Source organism: Mirounga angustirostris, unplaced genomic scaffold, assembly GCF_029215605.1.
Source record: "Mirounga angustirostris isolate CCGP_5_RB_7025 unplaced genomic scaffold, mMirAng1.0.hap1 SCAF_2, whole genome shotgun sequence".
NCBI classification, from domain to species: domain Eukaryota; kingdom Metazoa; phylum Chordata; class Mammalia; order Carnivora; family Phocidae; genus Mirounga; species Mirounga angustirostris.
The window spans coordinates 56,653,792-56,678,748 of record NW_026991710.1 but is presented as its reverse complement, the minus strand read 5'-3'; the positions used below and the strand labels follow the sequence as shown (position 1 = coordinate 56,678,748).

The following is a 24,957-nucleotide window of genomic DNA, read 5'->3' as shown; positions in this document are numbered from 1 at the left end:
GACCCACTGGCACAATGGTGAAGCGCATGCTCATTAGAGCCAGAGAGACCTGTATTTGAATCTGGCCACTGAGCAGCTGTGACCCTTTGTTGAGTATTTAACCTCAGTGAGCTTCACTTTCTCCAACTGCAAAATGGGAATAATAATGGCACCTTCCTAACTAGACTGCTGGGAAGACTAAAGAAGGAACGTATAGGGGTGCCTGGGTGGCTCAGTCGGTTAAGCATCTGCCTTCAACTCAGGTCGTGATCCCAGGGTCCTGGGATCGAGTCCCCCATCGGGCTCCCTGCTCAGCAAGGAAGCCTGCTTCTCCCTCTGCCTACAGCTCTCCCTGCTTGTGTTCCCTCTCTGACAAATAAATAAAATCTTAAAAGAAGAAGAAGGTAATGTACATAAAGTGTGTAGCATTCACTGACAACAACAAATAACCATTATCCCTAGTTTAGGCCAACACTATCAAACAGCAACAGAACAGGAGCTTTTCTACTACCCACCTCCTACTAAAGCCTGGAAAAGAGAAGCAATGCTTACAGATGATCCTTTAATCTGGGTCCCCTAAAAACATGTCCCTAGACAACATAGAACCTCTAGAAGATGGTAAACTTGGTTTTAGCTAGCTTATCTCCTTAAAGCACTGTAACAGCATGATCCAGAATCGGACAGGGTCTAGGCCTCAATACAGGTTTATTTCTTACTGGCTGTGTGACCTTGAGGAAGTTATATCAGTTCTTCAAGGCTGAGTTTCCTTATCATTAAATGGGTATAATGATATCTTTAAGAGGTAGTTGTAACAATTAAATGTTTATGAGAGTTAAATAAAACAAGGCATATAATAAAAAGTTCCTAGGATGGTGCCTGACACATAATAGGAACTCAACAAATTTCAGCCTCCTTGCAATGCATTTTTTTGTTATTGTACAGCTATAAAATTTGGTTGAGGGCACTATCTTCAATTATTCTTATTGCCCCTTATCTAAAGGCTCAAGTGAAACAATCCTAATAAAATCTTTACTTTCCTTTAAGCATGCTTTTCTTTTTCTGATAAGAAATATGTAACTGATTATGTCTCTCTCTCTCTTTTTTTTTTATCTTGGCTGCCAGGAAGCTCAGAGACAAATTAAATTCAACTCTAGTAACAATATTGGTGCTAGTGGTTCTGCGTACTGTATGTTCTCCCTGGTTTCAACATCTATTTTCACCCATACTTATTACAAGACACCTAAATCTTTTGTAGAGTGTGAGAAGCTATTAACTAACCAACTAATTAATTCAGTCAAGGGAAAAATAATGATTTAAGTATTAAGAAAAGAATAACAGGCTTGAGGCCTTCAAGTCCTATCTCTTACATTTACCTCCTCTCTCTGAGCAATTCATTTAACCTTTCAGATCTATAGTTTCTCATGTCAAGTAGGAACAATAATCTCTAAAGACCTTTCAGAATCATTTAGGTATATAAATGTGTTTTGTAACCTGACAGGTGCTATATAAGGTCAGGTATTATTATTTTTATCATCAGAGAAGGGGTGAATGTCCACGTGCGCACATGCACACACACACACACACACACACACACACTCCGGTGCAGGACTGAGGACCCCTGCAGGCAAACAGGGGGGATGTGTAGTGGCGGGAGCAGAAGGAGCCACCATGCTCACTAGTTAGGCTCACTAGAAAGCTCCAGCAGGACTCATCGGAAAAAGAAGGTGCACGATGGAAATGAATGTAAGCACTTCAAGGAACAATTCCGATTCAGTCAACATCTCAAGCCAATTTGCTGTTTGGCCACTGATCTAAACTGATCTGCGTGGAGAACAGTGCAAATGAGACCGTGGTCTGCTCCTCATGTGCTTGTAAGCTGCACCCTCATTCTCAACAGACCCACCAGGAGCAGGCTGTGGGTCGCAAGGGAGCTTATAACGTGGGACTCCAACATCTCTCCTTAATCCCCTCTCAATGACAGCTGACATGTCACATCAACTGGTACATCCAGAAGGACTCATATACTATTAATGTAATTCAGAGAGGGGGATTTTTTAAAGAGCTAAATTTGGGCTAGAACCAAGCAGCTCTTAATAATAGGGAGGGTAGGTGTTACTCCATTTTTAGAATAATTCACCAACTTATTCTAGGAGTTCAAATGTTCTCTCAGCATCTCAAAGTCTTTTATCCAAAACCCCATCCCCCTCACTGATAACCTAGGGCAGCAGGTGCCTGCCCGTGGAGGAGAAAAGAAGGAAGCTGCTCCAGAATGGCATGCTGGAAAGATGAGGAGGTAGGAGGGAGAGTTGAAAGTCACAGGTTCAAGTCTCGACCCTGCTTGTTGATTATGTGGGAATGTGATCAAGTCACTTAATAATAACTACTATACACTGACCCTTGTTATTTGCCAGTATCCTGTGGAGGCCTCAGGACTCATTTAACCTTCACAACCCAACAAGTACAGGTACCTTTCTCATCTTACTCTACACATTATAAGAACTGAGACTGAGAAGAGTCCAGCGACTTGCCCACCATCAAAAAAAAAGCTGGTAAGTAAGGCATAGAAGGGTCTGAACCCAAGCAAGATTCCAAGCCTGTGGTTGTAACCACTGCATAATATTGCTTTTGTAAATCTTGCTTCTCCTTATCTGTAAAAGAAGGGAATAATAAAATGGACATTAGATTTCTCCCAAGGTTGTTATGAGGATCAAACATTATCCTGGAGGTGACAGCCCTTTATTCAATCTACAGTACTCTACAAATATGACAGGCTCCCACTCAAGTCAGCATGCATCTCCTAACACCAACTACTTGCTCAGCAAGGACAAGCGGTGCAATATGCCAAAAGAAGTTACTTCTACATATTCGAAAGAAAGAAAGAAAAGAAAGGAAAGAAAGAAAGAAAGAAAGAAAGAAAGAAAGAAAGAAAGAAAGAAAGAAAGAAAGAAAGAAAGAAAGAAAGAAAGAAAGAAAGAAAGAACAACAATAAAGATTTTTAAAAGACATCTGTGAAAATGAGTGACTTGCTAACGAGAGCAATGAAGGCCAGGCTGATGAGCAATGGGAAAAGCCCGTTCAGAGTCCGCCCACGCCCTTCAGAAAGACACAACTGTCACCTAAACTGCTGGAATTTCAAATACAGTAAAAGCTATTCTACTGCTAGGCTCATCCATTTCCAAGGCAACCCACTTGCAAAGGATTTTTTTCTAGGACTCAGTTGACTTTAGACCAATCAAGTGGAAAACAACTATTCATAGCTATAATTTTCTAATTTTGAATACACCCAGCTTTGGAGAAATGAATAATGGAATCCTCCAGGACTTGATTGCACCCGATCAAGTGCTCATCTTCAGCCCAACCACTCTGCTATTACAGCTTCGTGATACAGGACAAGGAGAGCCCGAGCAGGAGTCCAAAGACTCAGTGCCAAGCCTGACTCCTCCAGGCCAGGATGTTATGACCTCAGGCAGGTTGTTAGCCTGTGGAAGCCTCTGATTTGCATTTCTAAAATGGGAATAATGCTTGCTCTAATTGCATCAAGGGTTAGGGCACAATTGGATTCTGTGTATAAAAACCTCCGTAAGTAAGTTCCAGAGCACTACACAAAAATAAAATGTTGTGCAATGTATAGTCAACTCAGCTTAGGCAACTCTCTGAATGCCCTTTGAACTGAGTACAGAGGGCCCAGGGAAAACTTTCAATGCCGTCCAAAATAACTTTGATGGAAAAAATGCAACACGAGTCAAAGAAAGAAAAGGCAAAGTATGAGAACATGAAAAGTGACATAAAAATATACATTTTGCTACAGTCATAAGGCCCTCCTGGGACCTTTTCTGATTTCTTTTTAGGGAAAATACACATTTCCTGATCACAGGCTTCCAAAGTACAGTGAACAAAAATACACTGATGTCCTCGGTACATAAAGATTTCAAAATTCCTCTGGCCAAACAAAATCTCCTTCTGTATCGGACATTTCTTGCCCTGGCTCTGGCAGAATAAGCTAACAAACCAAAACCACGGTCTAAATTGTCAGGGTGAGACGCCATTCCACGCTCTGGTGATATATGTAAAGTCACCCTGGAAGAGAATCACTGAGTAAGCAGAAGCAGGCCTGAGGTTTCTCTACCCTCTTGACCCTGTCACTCAATCCTCCTCTTCCTTACATCATGTAAGTCAGAGAGAGAAAAGGCATGTGTATGATTTAAAGTCGATGCTCCTGAAACATTTACCCAGAATGGTTTGCCCCTCCACCCTTCTGTACTCTAAACTGTAGACCCGGTATCCTCAGGGGATGATCCTGACCGCCAATGGAGTACCACATCAAAATGGACAGTCAAAGCTCAGACTCACTTGTGGCTCAAAAACAAACGCTTTCTTTGACATACTGATACAGTAGGAAGCAGTATTTGCAGAAAAGAAGGGAATGACACATAAGCAGAAGTTAGAGGTGATTCGAAAGATAAAACAGCATTGGGAAGAAAATGTGAAACTGGAAAGCAGAAAGTTCGGCTTTTAAACTTGGGTTAAAAATTGATGCTTTAAACGACGTGGATGGAACTAGAGGGTATTATGCTAAGCAAAATAAGTCAATCAGAGAAAGAATTATCATATGATCTCACTGATATGCGGAATTTTAGAAACAAGACAGAGGATCATAGGGGAAGAGAGGAAAAAATGAAACAAGACGAAACCAGAGAGGGAGACAAACCATAAGAGACTCTTAATCTCAGGAAACAAACTGAGAGTTACGGCTGGGTGATGGACACTGGGGAGGGTATGTGTTGTGGGGAGCGCTGTGAATTGTGTAAGACTGATGAATCACAGACCTGTACCCCTGAAACTAATAATACATTATATGTTAATAATAAAAAATAATAATTTAAAAAATTAAAATTTAAAAAAATTTGATGCTTTATACATGCAACTAATGAATCGTGAAACACTACATCAAAAACTAATGATATAGGGGTGCCTGGGTGGCTCAGTTGGTTAAGCAACTGCCTTCGGCTCAGGTCATGATCCTGGAGTCCCGGGATCGAGTCCCACATCGGGCTCCCTGTTCAGCGGGGAGTCTGCTTCTCCTTCTGACCCTCCCCCCTCTCATGCTCTCTCTATCTCATTCTCTCTCTCAAATAAATAAATAAAATCTTTAAAAAAAAAAAACTAATGATATAGTATATGTTGGCTAATTGAACATAATAAAAAAATATAAGTAAATAAATAAATAATTTTTTTTTCATGTTTTGTTAGCAAAGCAAGTCACCTGACGTGGGGAAGTGTTACTCTTCACCCCTCCCCCCTTCTTTAAAGTTTTTATTTTGGAATGATTCTAGATTCAGAGGAAATTGCAAAAGCACTACAGAGAGGTTAAAATTTTTTTTAAAAATTGATGCTTTAACTTACTCCATGCTTTTGGCATTCTACATGCCTAATTATTAACCTAAAATTGATATCTTTCATTTTCTCAAATACTAGTCCAAAAAACATGAGATTATTTTTTAGATGGAATTTTTCTCAGTGAGGCCTCCCCATATTCAGGCAGTGTTGATGGCATGTCTTAAACATAAGTACTTAGGCTAATCATGCTTCCTTGGGGAACAGAGCATTGTTTTATGCTCTTCTTTTTACCTGCTGTAGTGTTCTTCTCTTCAGGGTTTACCACATTTTTCTTTCTCATCCTTCAGATTTCGACTCAAGTATGACTTTCTCAGAGACTTCAGTCATTTTCTGACCTCCCTAATTTGGTCAAATACCACTATTAGATTTGATTGTGCCATACGTGCAAGTTAACGTTTAGCTGTGTGCGTATTTGATTAGTAAGAATCAATACTGATAATACAAATTGAATATGGATGTGTACAGTGTCTTTCCAATTTCATTCACTCTAGCACGAAGCTGTGAAAAAGCCTGATCAACCTTTTTCATAATCACTGTAGTGTGATGGGTAAGAGCCTTTGCTTGGAGTCAGAGAGACCCCAGTGTCCCAGTAATGCCACTCACCAACCATGTAATGCCGGGTGAGTCACTCACGTTTGTGAGTTTCAGTGTGCTCAAGCCCCAGAAAGATGATATTAACCTCAGAGGACTTTGATGAGGAAAACTAAGGTTATATTTTTTAGGTACCTACAAAGGACCTAGACCACAACTCATGTTCAATAAATATTAATTATTGTTATTATCAATAATATTTTGTCAATGAAAATCAAGATACTTATGTACAGATTCATTCTTATTACTTCTTGTAATCCTCCTTGATAAGAAGAGAGAGAGAAAGGATAAATAAACATAAAGAGACCAACCTACAAAATTTAAGGGGTTACTCAGGCTCACCAGTGATAATGACAAAGTTAAGAGGTGTCAGGTCTTCCTTTCTGGAAGTAAAAACTCACATGACATTTTTTTTTTACTATTTACAAAGTAAATAATGGATCTAAAATATTAATTCACCAATACCCATTAAAATGTGTGTCAGCCACCTATCTCTTCCCATCAGAAAACGATACATTTCACCCAAGCACCACCAAGTACACCTAAGCTTACATCTTATTGGTCAGGACTAGTCACGTGGCCACCTCTAGCCACAAGGAAATCAAGGTTTTCAGCTGCCACAATGCTGTCGTGAACAAAATTGGGATTCTGGGGATAAAGAAGAAAAGGAAAATGGATATCAGGCAGACTACTAAGCAGAGTCTCCCAAAATGGACTTCCATGGTTATTTAAGCACAGAGAGAAAACCACCATATCCTTTCCGTCTAAAGCGAAAAGGGATATTCTGGTAGAAGCACCTTCGCTTGTTCACCCATCTGCGTTGGTCTACACCTGGATAAAGGGGCAGGGAAACCTAAGTAGCTCCTCACCCTCCCTCCCTCACTTCCTGACCCACTCCTGCTGCACTAAGGCCCAACGTAGGGCTACTTCTCCTGCGAGGCCCTCTCCCGCTCCCCCTGCCTAATTTAGGAACATCCTTTATGCTCTTATACCACCTTGGGTATAATTCCACAATAGCAATTATCGACATTCTCTTAGATTTCTCTAATTTGTGCCATTTTCTCCACTAAACTGTCAGGTGTTTTTTGTTTTTTGGTTTCTTTTTTCATGAAATTTTCATCTCTGCAGGCCCACCGTCCAGGACTATGAGTGAGAAGAAGTACTCCATAAATATTTCTTGGATTGGATCAAAATGAATTAAACCAAAATGAACTAAACTGATTTACACTGTACCACACTGAAGGCTCAGGGATGTGGCCGCATCTCCTTCCTCACCCTATTGTGGCAGCTAACAGGGTGCCTGCCCAAGTACCATGAAGGATGATGACAAGCTTACAAGCTTATGCTTCATAGGAATAGATCATGTCTCAATGAGATCATGCATTCGCGTGGCTTTCTGGCCAAAAAGGAGGGTCAAAAAGCAGTTACATTAGCTTATTTCCTCTCAGGGGAACCATGGAGAAAGGAATAAAAGTCACTGTTTACCAAACAAAAGGCTGAGAAACATTTTTCCATAAGAATATGACAAATTAGTGAAAGTGACAAAAATAAATAAAAACCTACCACATACTCAAAAAGTTGCACAATTGCCTAAAAACCAAACTGCAATTGTGAACGTGTTGGCATTTGGCACAGAGTTCAGGATTTCAAGGAAGCAAGCCACTCTTTTATGAACACTGACCAGGAATGTCACAAGCAGCTTTTGATTAACTATGATTGTCACAGTATATAGGAATGGACTAACATATGGTGTTTTTAAAATAAACTACTAACCACATCCAGTGGTTTCAATTAAAGAATGGTTCATTGCTTACAAAAATTCCCCTAGACCCAGCTGTCTTCCAAAAAAGTCCCATTGCCTCACTCTGAATTTCCACTGTCATCAGGCAGATTACTAAGAGGGCCAGTCTTGGATTCGGTGTGGACACTCAGGGTAGCCTCTATATAAAGTAAGTACCTTTCTTCAGCTTTGTCTTGTGGCTGAACAAATCCTGGGGGTAATCTCCTATAAGGAGTCTAAAATGAACTGCAGAGTTATATTAAGTGACCTGCTAGAAGAATAGAGAATATTTAAAATATTTTTTTCAGGATATTTAAAATGATTTTATTTATACTACGGTGTTTTGGTGTAAACACACACACACGCCCTACAACAAAAACAAATATGAAGAAAAAGACAACTATAGCTATAAGACAAGGCCCAAGCTCCTTCTAAAGAGGATCATTTTGTTGAGAGGACTCTAAAACTAATACAAAAAAAGTAATGTAAAGATAAAAATGAAAGGCAGCTAGAGAATCACGGTAATCATTACATAATCACGGTGAAAAACAAACCCTAAGGAACTAAAGATAAGTCAGGTAGAGGCTACTCGAAACTGGTTTGAGGAGAGAATGTAGAGATCTGGTCCGGGGAGGTGATGGGGCTCTACTTTGAGGGGTGGTGACACGTTACCCTTTGCCACCAGCCCAGGGATTTTTCTGTTCTTCTTCGGTCTCACTGCCTTTCTTGATAGTCAGAGTTCCTCCACCTCCTCTTTCTGATAATTTGTCATCTCCTCAGTCTCTTCTTACCTTCAGTGTCATTCACGTGTGCTCTCCCCCAAACCGCACAACTGCCCAAAATAGAGAACTCAACGATGTTTTTAAAACTCAATTGTTATTTAAAAAGAAATACATTCTCCAGGTGGGTTCTTCTTATACATTGCCTTTGATTGATTTCTTTTTCATCTAAACTAGTATGAGCCTTCTATTAAAATAAATGTTCCCAGTCCCACTCTTGAAGACAGTACATTCTCCCCACCCACCAAACAAGAAGAGCATCTCTGGCACGTGTGCCTGTAGACAAAAATATGCAGAAAAGCTCCTCAAATTTACCCCATATTTACCACCTCGGTGTTTTTACAAATGTCAGAAAGAATCATAAAGTAACAGAATAGAAGGAGCTTAAGGAGAATGTAGCATAGACAGGTTTCCAGCCAGTTTCATGGGGGAATAAAATCTGTAAACCTTCCAAGTTTGGTGTGAGCATGCCAGCAGTAGGAAAAGTTTCCTTGAGCCACACTCTGCACACATACTTTCAAAAAAACTCTGATTAGCATTTGATCTAAATGAAGTATCCAGTGGAACACCAGCTATCTACCCTTAATTCCTCTTTTTTTTTTTTTTTTTTTAGATTTTATTAATTTGAGAGAGAGTGAGAGAGAGAAAGCACAAACAGGGGGAAAGGGTACAGGGAAAGGGAGAAGCAGACTCCCCGCTGAGCAGGGAGCCTGGCCTGGGGCTTGATCCCAGGGTCCTGGTACCATGACCTGAGCCGAAGGCAGATGCTTAACCAACTGAGCCACCCAGGCACCCTTAATTCTTCTTAAACTAGAGTATCTTTTGCTCAAAATCTATATTTAAGAATTGGAGTAACAAGGGAGAATGTTCACTGTTTTTGGGTGTGGCCATCAATACATAATAATCCAAAAGCCTTTTTGAAATTTTTTACTTGTTTGTTTCCTTGGTTTTTGTTTGGGGCTCTCGGCAGTTTCACAAGAAGTAACAAAGTAAGAGTTAGACCAAAAATTGACTTAAGATTTTATAGTTGCTCACGCATGTGTTCTGGGTATTGGGTGAACCTGCAGTGAATTTCTAGTTATAGGAATTGCTATTCCCATGCCTTGGCAACAGAAATCAGCCTATTTTCTACTGAAAACAACTTTAGTTTTAAGCAAACACAGCTAGCTATATATGGCCCACATGTTTATTGTAAATTTGCCTTCAGAAGTCACATTTTCCATTACACCTAAATTATCCCTTCCCAAAGCCTCATAAATGAAGCAGAAGCAATTAAATATAATTGCTTTCTTTTGTGGCCTTTCTGGTAAAATTTTGATAACTGACAAAAAATAATTTTAATACACAGTGCTGTAGCCCAGTAACACTTCTACCAGTAGTGGCTTTAAGTAAGGGAGCAAGTGCATCCTGCTTTTTTTTTTTTTAATGGAATTCTGCTTAACTGGCATGCAGCAACAGAATAAAAAGTTTCAGGGATGTTCTTGTTTCAAAATCACTAAACCATACTTCTGAGGAGGAGATACAAAGGTCATCTAAGTTCATCTCTGCAGCAACATGGATTAATCTGTTTATCCATAATACACATAAATAAACAACGCCTAAGATTCTCTATGTGAGACAGTCCACAAACAGCCTTGATGACACACTCAGTAATTAACAAATCTCACTATCCTAAAGTAGCCTCTTTTATATACTATCCTCACTCACCACAGTGGAATACGAATCCGAAATGAATAGTCATAAGCAGAGGCAGGCTTATTCCAACTCAACATGCTATATGGTTCTTTAGAGAAATGTCATCTTAAATTATATTTTGCATGCTTACATTAACCTGCGTATTTTCACACATTTTAATATTTCCCCATGAGAAAAAGTACATGCAGGGTAGCACTTTTATTTCTGTTTTGAAAACACAGACAATTATTTTATTTATGTGCTAATTGGTCACTGCAAAACAAAGTTATAGAACTATATGACATGAGCAAGATCACTTTTTCTGGTCTTCTCTCTTGCCATTTCACCATCATTCAACTCCCGCTATTGTGCAACACTGGTGATTTCTATTTTAATCACACTTCAGTAAGATTTAGGTTGGAGGGGTACCATTTTTTAACTAAAGTAAGTCATTAATACTGAATAATCACATAACCTTTCCTCTTCAGTTTGTATTTCCTCAACAGGCTGGAATACTTTAAACTAATTGGTAATTTCTGGACATTTCATTTATGCCTCCAATGCAAAGGATAGACTCTTTCAGAAAATGACTCAAAAAAAGCATGAGCTCTTGCTCCTGCCCTTGAGGCTCTAACGACGCTGTTGGGAGAGATGACACACTCCTGAACGAAACAGGTAAGTGAGGACGGGAAGCGTTACCAGTCTAAATACCAGAACGTGTAATGCAGGGCAGCTCACAGGGGCTCAGAAACTGGGAAAGTTGTAATAAGTTAGTACTAATGTAGTCTTTAAGGACTTGAAGAAACAGAGCAAACCTATAATTTTCATTAAATAACTTAAAATATTAAAATTAACAGAGGAAACCCCATTACATTGTCAGCTTACTCTTAATGTGTAAGAACCCCAAGTTCGGGACCTGCGTTAAGTAGTGAGCCGCATTAGAAGAGTTTTGCTTGTTTGCTTGCTTGCTTGTTTACTTGTTTGCTTGTTTAATTAAAGAGAGACTAGGTGGAAGTGAATTTAAAATGTCTGGCAGCCTTGTCTGAAAAAAGTCCCTTCTATTTCAAATAAGAATCTGAAGGCTGAAAATCCAAATAAGAAGATGTTGCCTTGGGAATTCAAAGGAAAGGGCAGACATGAGAGGCTGTGAAGGAAAAACCAACAGGACTCAGTGAGTGGCTGGCTATGGAAGAAAAAGAATAGGAAAGAATCAAGGATAATTGAGATTTTTATTATATAGGCAACCAGGATAGTAGGGACTCCATGCTCACAACACCTTCATAAAAATGTGATTAAAAAAAAAAATCAAGTAACACTCCCCTTGCACTGGAAAGTTATTAAAAGAACCCAACATTCCTGCTTCCAGATTGTAGTCATGGAAGAACTCCAGAGAACTTATTTGTAGAATATACCCATGGTCTCCAATGGTCCCTCATCCCAACTACTTCTGCATCAACAGTTCAAACTCATAAAGTCTGGAATCAAATCCCTGGTATCAAGGACACATATAGTCCCTTAAGAACGATTTCCTTCAATATGAGAAATTTCCTAAACAGAATACCCTTTCAAGAAGATCCCTACTGGGGAATACAGTCAATGATACCGTAATAGTGTTGCATGGTGACAGATGGTAGCTACGCTTGTGCTGAGCACAGCACGGCATATACAGGTGTTGAATCACTATGTTGTACACCTGAAACTAATGTAACATGATATGTAAACCATACTCGAATTAAAAAAAAAAAGATCCCTACCAATACTCCACACAATTCCAATAATCACACACATACTCACAAATACACTCACACCCTCAAGCTTCCTGTCTTATAAACTTGAACCCAAATCACAGGATGTGTCCTGCCTTCAGCTGAAGTGGTAATGCCTATGGCAGACAGTCATTTACACCCCCACTCACTTCATTAAAGTATACTTCACATCTTAAATTCCACACCTGCTGGGGTTTCCCCTGTTTTCCACCCCAAGTCACAACCTCCTTTTAGCCTAGAGTACCCCAGCACCTGGAGCACAATAGAACCTTCTGAGGGCTCCTGAACTCATGAGTCACTATAAATAGAAGCAACATCAACTCTCCCATGACACACGTAAACACACTATTCATAACATCTCATGGCATGATAAAATGGAGTAACTCGTAACAGAACAGTCAGAGGCAACAGAAATGACACCCTTCCATAGTGTAAGAACTGCCATTTGGAGGGCACGTCAAGGTGACTTCAGGAGGACTGAATTTCAGAAATTCAAGGCTCCCTGAGAGATGTATACGGTTAACTGCCTAAAGAAGACAAAAGCACCGTGACACAGTCCTCCTGTGTTCACCAACATCACAGAGGAATAAACAGCAATTATTTGTATCACACAAAACACATTGCTGAGCCAACCCAGTGCCACCAAAAACACAAGTATGCCAAACATATTTCCTTTCTGTACAACACTGCCTTCAAGTTGCTGACCTGTCCCAGCCAACAGCCCTTCGCCAGATTAATTTCACTGAGAAACACAAGGAGCCAGAAAGAGATCCTTCTCATGAAGGAGCAAACAGCCCACTTGCTTGCAGGGGTCCAGAAGTGGGAATTCCAACTGTTGACCAAAATCAAGAACACAGTCAGCAGGCAGAGTCACAACAGGAACCACTTCTGTCCCCTTGAGAGTCTTGTTTCATTGGTCTTTTCACCTACCAGTCAGCATCCAGGTGACACCCACTAGCAAGTTTAAAAACTAAATTTAGATTAGTTCTCTCAAAGATGCCATTGAGAGCAAGGAGCCAAGCTGATAGCTAAAGCAAAGGGATAGCCAGCGGGAATTTGTAGTAGAAAAGTCCAGAAGAGCTTAAAGGATACTGATTAGCGTTCATAGGATATTAATCTCTACAAAGTTTTAGTCTGAAGCTTCTGGCGTTACCTGTGTGCAATGGAGAGGGAAAAAAATGAGCTTGTTCAGAGTAACTCAAAATAATAATTGCTAACCATCATTGTTAACCAGATGCACTGCTCATTTAATACTCAGAACACTATGAATTAAGTTCTATGATTATCTCCTTTTCACACATGAGGAAACTGGAACACAAGTTAAGTATCTTTGCCAAGGTTGCACTGCTGATAGCAGCTGGGATTCAAACTCAGTCTGGCTCAAATATGTGCTCCTAACCACTGCCTTCCAGGTAAAATTACATTACAAGTGCCCCTTCTGAAAAGGCAAACTCTAAGTTTTCGTTTTGTTTTTTTTTAATATAAAAAGACTTTGTTTCAGACCTAGAGAAAAGTACTTCCTCCTACTTATATAAGATAAAAAAAAAAAAAAAATAGAGAAGAGGGTGAAAGAGACACTATAGTTCTTTTGTGTTGTGTTTTGTTTCTTAACAGGGACAGCATCTACCTCATTCCACACACATTCCAAAGATCCTCTCCTCCCCTACCATACTCATTCATTTGGGGGATATGCACATGGCATATCAAGAATAAACAAATCTTACTTTATGACCTCAGACTTAAGGGTCTTGCCTGAAAACATTTAAAAATCATGAAAAAATAGAAATGCACTAAGAAGAATGAGGTCAGGTAGAGGGAGGGCAAAGGGGTGTGCACTGGGAAAACGGGAAGTCAGATGACAAAACCCCAAATAATCTTGGCTCCTATGAAAAGGTACTCTGTTCATTTACCCGGAAGCACCAAACAAAAGCAGCTCCCCATTTCTCTGTTTCAGTTTCCTGAATATAACTGGATCACCAACTGGCATCCATTGTTCCCGGCTCACAGAACAATGTTCGCTAGCATAAATCCATCAGTTCTGGTACATATCCAAAGAGCTAAAAAAAGAATACCACAAGATTGAATGAGTGTCTATATGCACATACCTCGCAATATGACTCTACAACAGGCAAGTCATACGTGTGAGAAGCAGTTAGCACCCCCAAGCATTGATGCATGCTCCGCTTGTCAAGAAATATAATACACATCAGACCAATAGGCTGAACGGGATATTCTGTGTGTCGCTCTGTTTCCTAACATTTTACACACCTTCAGCGTCTCGGCACTCACAAAGCAGCCTATGATTCCCCCCACAAATATCCCAGGACACTAACAAAATGACAAGTTCAGAGGTCAAAACCATCTGTGGTGGGAAGCTGTGGTGTGTTTCTAGGGCCTCTCTCCTCAAAGACCACCTTCCCACCCACTTTCTGGGCAACCCTCAGAGGATGGCAGCTGCGAACTTAAAAAAAAAAAAAGCGCATGGTGGAGGAGGCAAAAAGGATTATTTTTAAGAAAGAGCACAATCTAACTTTTCTCTCCACCACCCACTCCACACCACCTCCTCATTCCCTTGTCTCTCCTCCTGCTTGCTCTTCCATTTCACTCTTCTTCCCCAGCCTCTCGCCGCATTGCTCAGTGAACCACACCTTCTTGCATGTGTTTCCTTCTCTGTGGCCCCAGCTGGGCCGGCGGTTCAGGCACCACACCGGGAAGAGCAGCCGGGTAAGAGCTGCCGCCAAGCTCGGAGGAACAACCCTAGCTCCTCCTTAAGGCTCCAGATGTGTGGGAACCAAAACCTGCCTTCACTTTTTAGAAGCCCTGCCTTGACAGGAGAGCCAGGAAGAAAGGAAGCAGCACCTCTGTTATGAGCCAAATGAACCTGTTAATTATGTCATCTTCCTGATGTGCCTAACTAATGGAAGATACTTGGCTTATTTCTTCTTCTAAATGCCCTTAATTATTCAATTCCGTGCCTCTTTAATACGGCTTCTGGAGCTGAGCTGCCTGAATTCTGCATGGAATAGTAAGCATTTTTAAGTGTACATGATGAATCCATGTGCCCTGTGGATGAATTTCTTCCATCAGCTGTGGGCGACAAGCAACTCAACACACTCGGGAGTCATCTACCCAAACCAAAATACCACTTTAACAATAGTTAAAATAATGAGGCACTTTCCAAAGTGGAATAATTAAAAGTTAGGACCAGATTTTATGTGGCAAGGGAAGAAGGCAGAGCAGGGAAATATAAAGATGATGTGCAAGGATTAAAAACAAGAAAATCAGCTAGATCTTTATCAATTAATGTGAAATACTCAGACCAATAAAAGCAACATTTGTGTCTTCCTCTGTAGTAATCCATTCACTCAATTACTCTTCAATAAGCATTTATTAGGCACATCCTATGTGCCAGGCACTGTGCTAAGTGCCAGAAATAACATAGTGAACTTGAAATCTGATTCTATCACTCACTGAGCTAACAATCTAGCATCAGCATAAGACAAAACTGCAGGCTCACAGAATCACAAGTTGAAGCAAATAGTATGAAGGAAAGAAAGAGCTGAGAAAGAATGACACTGGAGAACCTATGTTAGAGTAATAGGAAAAGGCCTGTCTCCACAACATATGAAAGCTAGAACATGGGACACCTGGGTGGCTCAGTCGGTTAAGGGTCTGCCTTCCACTCAGGTCATGATCCCAGAGTCCTGGGATCCAGTCCCTCATTGGGCTCCTCGCTCAGTGGGGAGTCTGCTTCTCCTGCCTGCTGCTCTCCCTGTTTGTGCTCACTCGCTCGCTCTCTCTCTTCGCCTCTGACAAATAAATAAATAAAATCTTAAAAAAAAAAAAAAAGGCCACAACATAAAGGGAAAGAAAAGCTAACCAGGACAAGAACGGGGTGACCATTCCAGGAAGACAGGACTACATGTGCAAAGGCCCTGAAGCAGAAAGGGTTTGGGCACCAAGGAACTGAAAAATCAGTGTGGCTGAAGTTAAGTGAGCGAGACGAGAATGACACATAGCAGGACTGGTGAAACACTGTGGGCCATGATGCCCAATCAAGATTTTATTCTAGGGACAACAGGAAATTTTCAGCAGAAGAAGGGCATAACTCAATTTACACTTTATGATGATCACTGTTGCCTCTGGGTGGGAAAAGACTTGAAGAGTGGAGCTTGTTGCAACTGTCTAAGCAAGAGATTCCCTGGACCAGAATGTGGCAGCAAAACTGAAAAGGAGGAGACAGATTCAGACATATTTTAGAAGTAGAACCAATGAAAGCCATTGAAGGATTATATATGAGGGTGAAATAAGGAAAGAATCAGAGATGACTCTCATCAAGTTACTCTATTTATATACAGGGTTTTTCCAGAAGTTACAAGCATCACCTGATACAATGTCAGGCTCATGCAGGAATCTGATCTATGGGACATGGTATGCCTGTATGCGCATAAGGAACTCAAACACCTGGACCCAAGAATAACAGAAACTCTGTGTAGCTGTTCTTGAGAGACAATAATGGTATACTAGGCAGATATTTCAGTGAGTTTTCCCATAAGAATTTTATTGTCATGTTGGTGCCAGAGCCCTGTAGCTTCCCCAAAAACCTAGGGTTAAATGCCTTTCTATACCTGAGTGCAACAAGGCTGACTTTCACATATAAGCACTCCAGATAAACCAACGACCGATCCATTTAGTCTCCGTGATAAGCAGTAAAGAAAATATAAATTTCTAAGAGGACCTTCATATCAAATTGGATGACCCACTGGGGCGCCTGAGTGGCTCAGCTGGTTAAGCATCCAACTCTTAATTTTGGTTCAGGTCATGATCTCAGGGTCGTGAGATTCAGCCTGGGGGAACTGGGCTCCATGCTGGGTGTGGAGCCTGCTTGAGATTCTCTCTCTCACTCTCTCTTTGCCCCTCCCCTGCACGTGCTCTCTCTCTCTCTCTCTAAAAAATAAATAAATAAATAATAAAATCAGCAATGCTCTTTAAAAAAAATCGGATAACCCAAGTCAATTATGTTGAGGCATATTACAAGCATAACTTATTGACTAGCAAGAAAATAACTATAAAATGCACATTTACAAATAATTTTCTTATGATCAGTGAACAATTGGGTCCTTAACAACAGTCTCTCCATATGACCCCTTCAGAAACTGAGTATACAACACAATACAGTACTCCCCAGGGAACAGACCTCAGAGGGTAAAAAGAATGGACTGCCTTGTTTATTTTACATGCTGCATGCAAGCTGGTCCCCAACTGCCACAGAAAGCAATAGGCCCCCCGTGGTTGGTGCACTTTTAGTCTCAGCACCTTTCTGATCTGTTCATTCCCTTTTACCTCTTGAGTGTTACTGGCATTGTTTCTGTTGCCCTTCCTAAAAAGCTGATACATAATTATCTCAAAATCTCGTGGCCCATTCATCTAGATGAGCATCTCTCACCTTTTTAGTATTTATAGTGACGATACACTCTCGTTCATACTCTGCAGAATGAGAGATGACTCAGAGACAGAGGGAGAGAGAGAGCAAGAGATCTACACACAGACACACACACACACACACACACACCCCCCAGGGAGAGACCTCTGGTTCTGGCACAGGCTTCGCCAAAACAGACAGCAAATAGAGATAAACAGTAGTAATTTATTTGGAAAAGGGTGTAATCTTTTCTTCCTGCAGACTATTAACTATTACCTTTTTTATCTGCATTTCAAGGACTTTGCTTGAAACAGACCCCATTATTTTAGTCAGTATATGAAGGATTCCTTTCAGAAAGGCTTTTCCCCAACATTCTCATGAAAAGTACAGAATTCTTTCCTCCTGCCCTTTGGTCCTTCCTGTCTTACATTTATTCTAATATCTTTAAGTTTTAATTTTGTGGTCTATCTCCAAGCTCTCCTCCAACCTTTGCTCTCCAATCCGGTGGTCCATCGGTACTGTTCCTCTTAGGATAGTACTTCCCTAGCTCCTAAGCCACCTGCTCAGTTTCAGTGGTGAGACTATTCGAGAGTCACAGATTCACATCACTACACTTCACACCCTCTTTAATTTAACTCTAAATTCACTTTTCAACACTCCTGAGCCATTAATTCTAATCTGGCCTCTCATCACCTGCAGTGACTGAGCCGGATCTTTATCGGTGCCCCCCATAGTGCATTTCATTGCAGGTTCCATATTTCTGCAACTGGAGCAAAAAGATGAAGAATGTACAGAGCTCTGCCAACATGAAAAGCTGTCACTATATAGCTCCTGTTGGGGAATCTCCCAAAATTGGCATGTGTTTCTTTTGCTTCTCCCTTCTTCACATATTCGTTCTCACTTCAGCCACAAAGCTCCCCGGATAGCCAAATATTCTCCACATCAAGAGAAGCAAAAGCAACATATGCATACACCCAAATACACAGTCCACCCTATCAACTGAATCCTTGGGTGTTGTTCTCTGACCTCTCATTACCCTGTTCTCAATAACACTTCTATCCCATATGATATTTAATATGTTCAACATTTCAAGAACTGTATCACTCTACATTCTTCTCTGACTCGCAGGATGCTTTTCCACTCTTCCTTTTCAAATCATCAACCTCGTCTAAAACCTGGTTAAATGCCATCTATCACCCTATCAACGTCATATGCATATATAGTTCTCATCTTGACCTACTGTCTTAAAAGAACCTATTTCGAAGCAATTCTTTGAGTCTTCCAATTACTATTGATTACTGTAGTTAAATACCATGTATAACACTCTGCCCTACTTCACCAGTCAAAATGTAGACTACACAAGCATGCCTAAGCTTTGTCAGATCTTATCAGAATCTTACCAGGTCTCCTGCTAGAACAACCTGCTAGGACAAGAAAGGAGTCCCACAGCCATTATCCTTTAAGAGGAGACCATCCCAGTATGATTGTGCCCCTCCCCATTAGTCACAAGATCCTAAAAGGTGTCTTTCCCAAGGATGTGGAAGTGAGGCGGAGAAAAGCAGCAACACCCAGGGAGTACTCACTGAGAGGTTTCAGGATGCTGCTGCTAGATTCATCAGCATTTTCCACATCTGACTTATCAGAGTAGTTCTCAGAGATTCTTTCTTTCTCCTTCTTTTCTTTGTGCCCTGTCTTTCTCTTGTGGCGTCTCCTTCTCCTGTAGCTCTTCGGCACATGGACCCCAATGTAGATGGTATGGTGACCTAAGAAGGTACACAGATCATCAGTCATTTCAAAGCACAGTTTCTGCTGCATATAAATTTCACAAGCTCCTCAGGCCAGAAGAAAATGTCTATGGATTCACTACCATTTTGTATTTGACAAATAAACTGGAAAAATAAAATATCTTCCCAATTTTCAGTTCGGTAGAGTGTAATTCAATCTGTTGGCTGGTGCTAGGATCCTGCGAGGGTGTACTCCAGTTCTATTCAGATAGACTCCTTTTAAAAGTTTAGGGAAACCAAAAAATACCAAGCCAGAAATCAGGAATCCTTGATTCTGGTCCTACCTCCATCATCAATTAGCTATTTGACCTTGAGCAGGTCCCTTAACCATTGTGGGTCTCAATCTCGTCATTTGTATAACAAGAGGCTTACATTGGGTGATCCCTGGAGACCTTTCCAGTTCTAACCTTCCTGAGTCTGTGACTGAACTGAACAGCGTGCTGAAAAAGGAGGTCTGGGAGCAGCAAAAAATAAAGATCTAACTCAAAGTTCAAGAAGTCATTCTGCTGGGGATAAGCTTTTGCATTAAAACTTTTTTTTTTTTTTTTTTTTTACCAAATCAGCAGAATAGAGACTTAGAACTGGGACAAATTGAGAAAAAATAAGACATACTTGGAGAGAAGATTTTAGAAATACTCAAATGTTCACACTAGGAAACAGCTAAAATGAATGTCAGTTACAGTGCCATTCTCATTTTTCTTTTTTCGTTTCCAAAAGTTTCTAAAAACTGGTTGTTGCAATGATAAAAATAAACGCAGCCCAGCAAAAATTGCCTTGAAGAGAAGGGCATGAGGAAAAAAGATTGTGAAATGCTTTTAGTTCTCTAGATGGAAGAAGCTGCAAAACTGACAAGTGATATTATTTTTACAAAATCTGATAAGACAGGAAAAAAAGAGAAAGGAACTCAAAGTTCCACATTTTTTTTTTAATTGGGAAACTTTTACTTTCACTTTATATACAGCATAACTTCTGAAACTATAGGAGACTCTTAATCATAGGAAACAAACTGAGGGTTGCTGGAGGGGAGGGGGGTGGAGGATGGGGTGGCTGGGTGACGGACACTGGGGAGGGTATGTGTTGTAATAAGCACTGATGGTATTATATAAGACTGATGAGTCACAGACCTGTACCCTTGAAACAAATAATGTTATATGTTAATTAACTGAATTTAAATTTTTTAAAAAAGGTAAAAAAAACATAAATCATGAGAATAAAAGGCATAACATAGGGAATACAGTCAGACATTATGATAGTGTGGTTTGGTGACAGATGGCAGCTATACTTGTGGTGAGCACACATTGTACAGAGATGCTGAATCACTGTGTTGTACACCTGAAACTAATGTAATACCGTGTGGCAATTATATTCAAATAAAAAATTAATTATTGGGGGGAAAAAAAGAATGTGGGAACCACCTTCTCAGAAGTAATGTGAAAACTTTTTTTTTTTGAACTGCAAATTAGATGAGATTATCTCCCTTTCCCACTTCCTAACCTATTCTAGAATTAGTCCTTGATGACCACTTTACAATGCCACAGATAATATCATGCAATACATATACATGCAGTATGTCTAATATATAACTGCTGTGAGTTACTTTCGACAAAAACTCATCAGGCATATCTAAAAACACTCTCACTCACAGGGGTGTTCCCTTAAATTGGAAGGATTAAAACAATTATATGCTCCTTTAGGAAAGAGCTTCCAACTAAGGAAGGCAGATTCCTAAGTGAATGGATTAGCATTCCAAAAAAAAAAAAAAAATCTGGTATTTGGAATGAAGTTGGAGGCATCTATATAAAGTATGAAACTCCCCCCAACACACACAGACACACACACACCAACTCAACTATTACAAAGCACAGTGAAATTCTCCTCACAGAAGGAGTGCCAATGAGAAATTTATCGTGTCTAACCATTTGCGAGCAAACTGTTCTCATGGGAAAGCTATATTCTCCTAGGAAGTAGGAAATGTCTCGAAAACAATGTGAATTAAGAAACAGTGTCAATTGTTTCCTGTACTCCAGTTACTGAGGGAGTCCTGCAGCTTTATCTCGAGTCACACAATATATGTAAGCAAAGCCAACCAATTTCTAGAGTAAATCAAACACTGAGCTTGGTCGCTTTCGTTCAGGAATCAGGAAAACATCATGAAAAGAATTAAGAAGTTAGAAAATTTTAAAACCTGTCACATTAAATATTTTCTACATCTTATTAAATAATGGCAACTAAGCAAAAAAAAAAAAGTCAGTGAAGCTACATTAGTCATACTGATATTACACAGAAAGATTTTTTTAGTGTATTTACCCACAGTGTCTTTCATAAGTCACTTAAAAGATAGTTCATATGGGCTATAGGATTTTAAGGTAAGATTTCTGACTATAAACTGTTGTTGTTGTCAACCTAACCAAAGAGGGTGATTCAGAGAGTGAGCTTTCAAAGCCCACGGAGAGGAACATACCTGACATTCTGGGACCTAACTGGAGTTACACCACCACAAAAATGGTGCCGTTTTATTCACACCATGATCACATGCTTTCCCACAAGTCCCCACCCACTCCCCCACCACTTTATGAAGAAAATTCAGCTTACCCCCATCTCCTCTAGCTCCTGCCTCAGGTGCTCCCCCCAACACACACCCTTTACGGACTTTCACACACTTTCACACAGATGGGGAAGCTTTCAGATATGATGATGCTCTCTGGAGCCCAGATACTAAGCAGAACTGCAGTTCCTTGCAAGACACCCCAAATTTCAGACTTTTTTTTATCAGCTTTATTGAAGTATAATTTACATGCATAAAATTCACTCATTTTAAGGGTACAATTCAAAGATTTTTAGTGTATTTACAGAGTTCTGCAACCATCACCCTAATCAACTTTAGAATTTTTCCACCAATCCAAGAAGATCCCTCCTGCACATGGGCAGCAGTGCACCTTCCGCCCCCACCCCCATCCCATACAACCACTCCTAATACTCCCAGTGATGGCCTCTGGTAAGCTACAATTCTCTGGTACCCACATAGCTGTGACCTTTTTTGTGGGTATCCTTACAGCACAATAGAATAGAATATTCCCCGAGTAAAGAAGATACTGCTTTCCAAGAGCTGCCAAAGCAAATCATGACACTGGGCAAAACTCAAAAGCATCCTCCTTTTCTTCTCAGACATTTCCAGTAACTAAATTTTCCTTTTCTGTCTTGGGTTCAGGGAGAAGAGAAAGAGCATGGTCCTGCGGTTAAATAAACCTTTAGGAACTCAGGGACGGTGCTTGTGTTGCATCAGTTACCTCTCGGTCACAGTCCACTTCAGCTTCTTCGCCCACGGGAGGAGAGCAAGACCCCCTCACTCTGGAGAGTGAGGGGAAGGCATGCTTTCTCAAGGTGATGACCAAATATTTCATAAACTGTACATGCCAAGTAACAAAAACACCAAAAGTAAAATGAGCTCAAATGGAAGATTCTTTCTTGCTGCTCCCACAGAATACCTGTCTTCAGGAAGCAGAATTACTGATGAAAATACACTATTGTTGATAAGACTCTCCTAGGTGGATTGCAGTATTTATTTTCAATAAAATATCTTAACCTGTCTCAGAGATATGTCATGAAGATTGATGGCTATTTTTAAAATTGCAACTCATAAAAATGACAGCAAGCACTTAGGTAATCTATAAAAAGTTGAGGGTGTAGTATTATTTTACATATAAAATAAAAAATGAGAAACTTGACAGACAAGTTTTCCAATCCAGCAAGAGTCTACAAAACCGTAGATGCTAAAAGAATCAGGGACAGTTACCCGCTTAACTTGTAAAAGAATTTTAGACTAAAAATATATATATATATTTGAGAGATATATATATATATAATATTTATATATATATGACCAAATAAAGCCTCTCTGCTAGAAATGTCACCAAAAACTGCTTCCAAAATTTCACCAAAAACTTCCTAAGGAGAAGCAATAATTTTTTTTAAATAGCTATAATTCATAAGAAAATTCTGGTGATTGTTTCAACTACACTCAAGCAGAAAAAAATTTAAGGTGATTGCATTAAATATTATTAAAATAAAGCTTGCATTTTTGCTACTAAAATTTGTATACAGTAAAACTACTGGAATCTACATTTGACGGTGTTCATTTAGGTGTGAGTCAAAGGGCATTCAGTCCTTGATTTGGCAGTGGCCTCAGTATCATGTGCTCAAATAAATACCCTGCATGCCTTTCTCTGACAGATGGGGTAAGTTCCCAACAAACTCTAAAATGTCTCGGGAATTTCTCATACTCCATCCCACAGCCAGTACTACTGGGAAGAAAACATGGCTTTCCTAGTTATCTCTGAATGTCAGAAATTATCACTAGGTGATGCTTACATCTTCCCATCCTCACCTGCTCCACCTCAGCTGAAAGCAGAAGTACTGCGATGCTATCATGTCCAATTCTTCCAATTCCTGAGATATTTCTAAATTCATGTCATTGGTAGTTGTGATCATATTTTCAGACCAACAGAGAACTCTTACACTTAGTATCTCTGTATTCATTCGAGTTAAAGAGGCTTTCACAGACACCACCAAGGATGATTTAGAATTTTGTAGAATTAAACCCATCAAACCAAAAGAGGGTTTTACACCAGCCAAACTCAAAATTCTATAAAGGACTGGGTAGTTAAACACCATATGCCTCTATATGCAAGATCGATCTATTAGCTCCTTTAGGAAACATATTACTGTGCTTCCTGTACATACAGATGATAGCAACAATTTGTTGGATACTTACAAATGTGCCAGGTTCTGGCTAGGTCTCTTATATCTATTACCTCATGCAATCATCACTACTGTACAAATTAGATACTATTATCCTAATTGTACAGGCAAAGAAACCAAGGTTCAGGGGACTCACGGATACCATCACCAGCTAACTCATTAAGTCCCAGAGGAGAAATGGGTCTCAAGTGTCAGTACAAGAAGAGTGAGTGCTTCATCACTGCTTTAGCAGTGGTTTGTCAGTTTGGCTTTCTCTTGTGTGTGTGTTTGGGGGGTGGTCACTTATACTATACAGGATACAGTATTGATACTTTCAGTCTTATAACTGATTATACTTCCTTCTTTGTGTTGGCTGCTAGAAATAAAGAGACAAATCTCAGGCCAACCAACAGCGGGTAGGCAGAGTTTTGTGACATGCATTTATACACTAACCTCACGCTTCAGCTTCTCAACTATTATTTTCCCTTCACACTAAGCCATTTTTGGAATAAGACAGTATATAAATATTTTTAAAAAGCTGAGATGTCAGTACTGAGGGAAGAGGTTGGGGATGGCTGAGTGTGGCTGTGGGGGAGGGGAGATTTCCAGGCAAAGATTTAGACCTATAGATTTAGATCAATCTAAAGGATCACCAGAGGACAGGTAAAATCTTTGCCATCCCCATCCTCTTACACACATCTCTAATTAAACACTGAGGGATGGGGCACCTGGGTGGCTCACTTGGTTAAGCGACTGCCTTCGGCTCAGGTCATGATCCTGGAGTCCCGGGATGGAGTCCCGCCTCGGGCTCTCTGCTCAGCAGGGAATCTGCTTCTCCCTCTGGCCATCTCCCCTCTCATGCTCTCTCTATCTCATTCTCTCTCTCAAATAAATAAATAAAATCTTTAAAAATAAATAAATAAATAAACACTGAGGGATGTTCCAAATTTGATTTTTATCCACATGGTTTCTCCTCCTATAATCACCTGAATTTCTGTATTTTTCCAGTTCAAAGATTCCACAATGCTTGACACTTTATATAACCCTT

The 24,957-nt window shown here is 40.1% G+C and overlaps 1 protein-coding gene across 7 annotated transcripts in view; it reads right to left on the bottom strand.

The window, feature by feature from the left end:
* Nucleotides 1–24,957, bottom strand: part of SLC4A4 (solute carrier family 4 member 4) — a 351,609-nt gene that overhangs the window by 260,645 nt on the left and 66,007 nt on the right. For all 7 annotated transcript variants that reach the window (XM_045881041.3, XM_045881040.3, XM_045881042.3 and 4 more), the window contains exon 3: nucleotides 18,972–19,151. In XM_045881041.3, coding sequence (XP_045736997.1) covers nucleotides 18,972–19,151 — 180 coding nt within the window. The remainder of the gene's footprint in view (nucleotides 1–18,971; nucleotides 19,152–24,957) is intronic.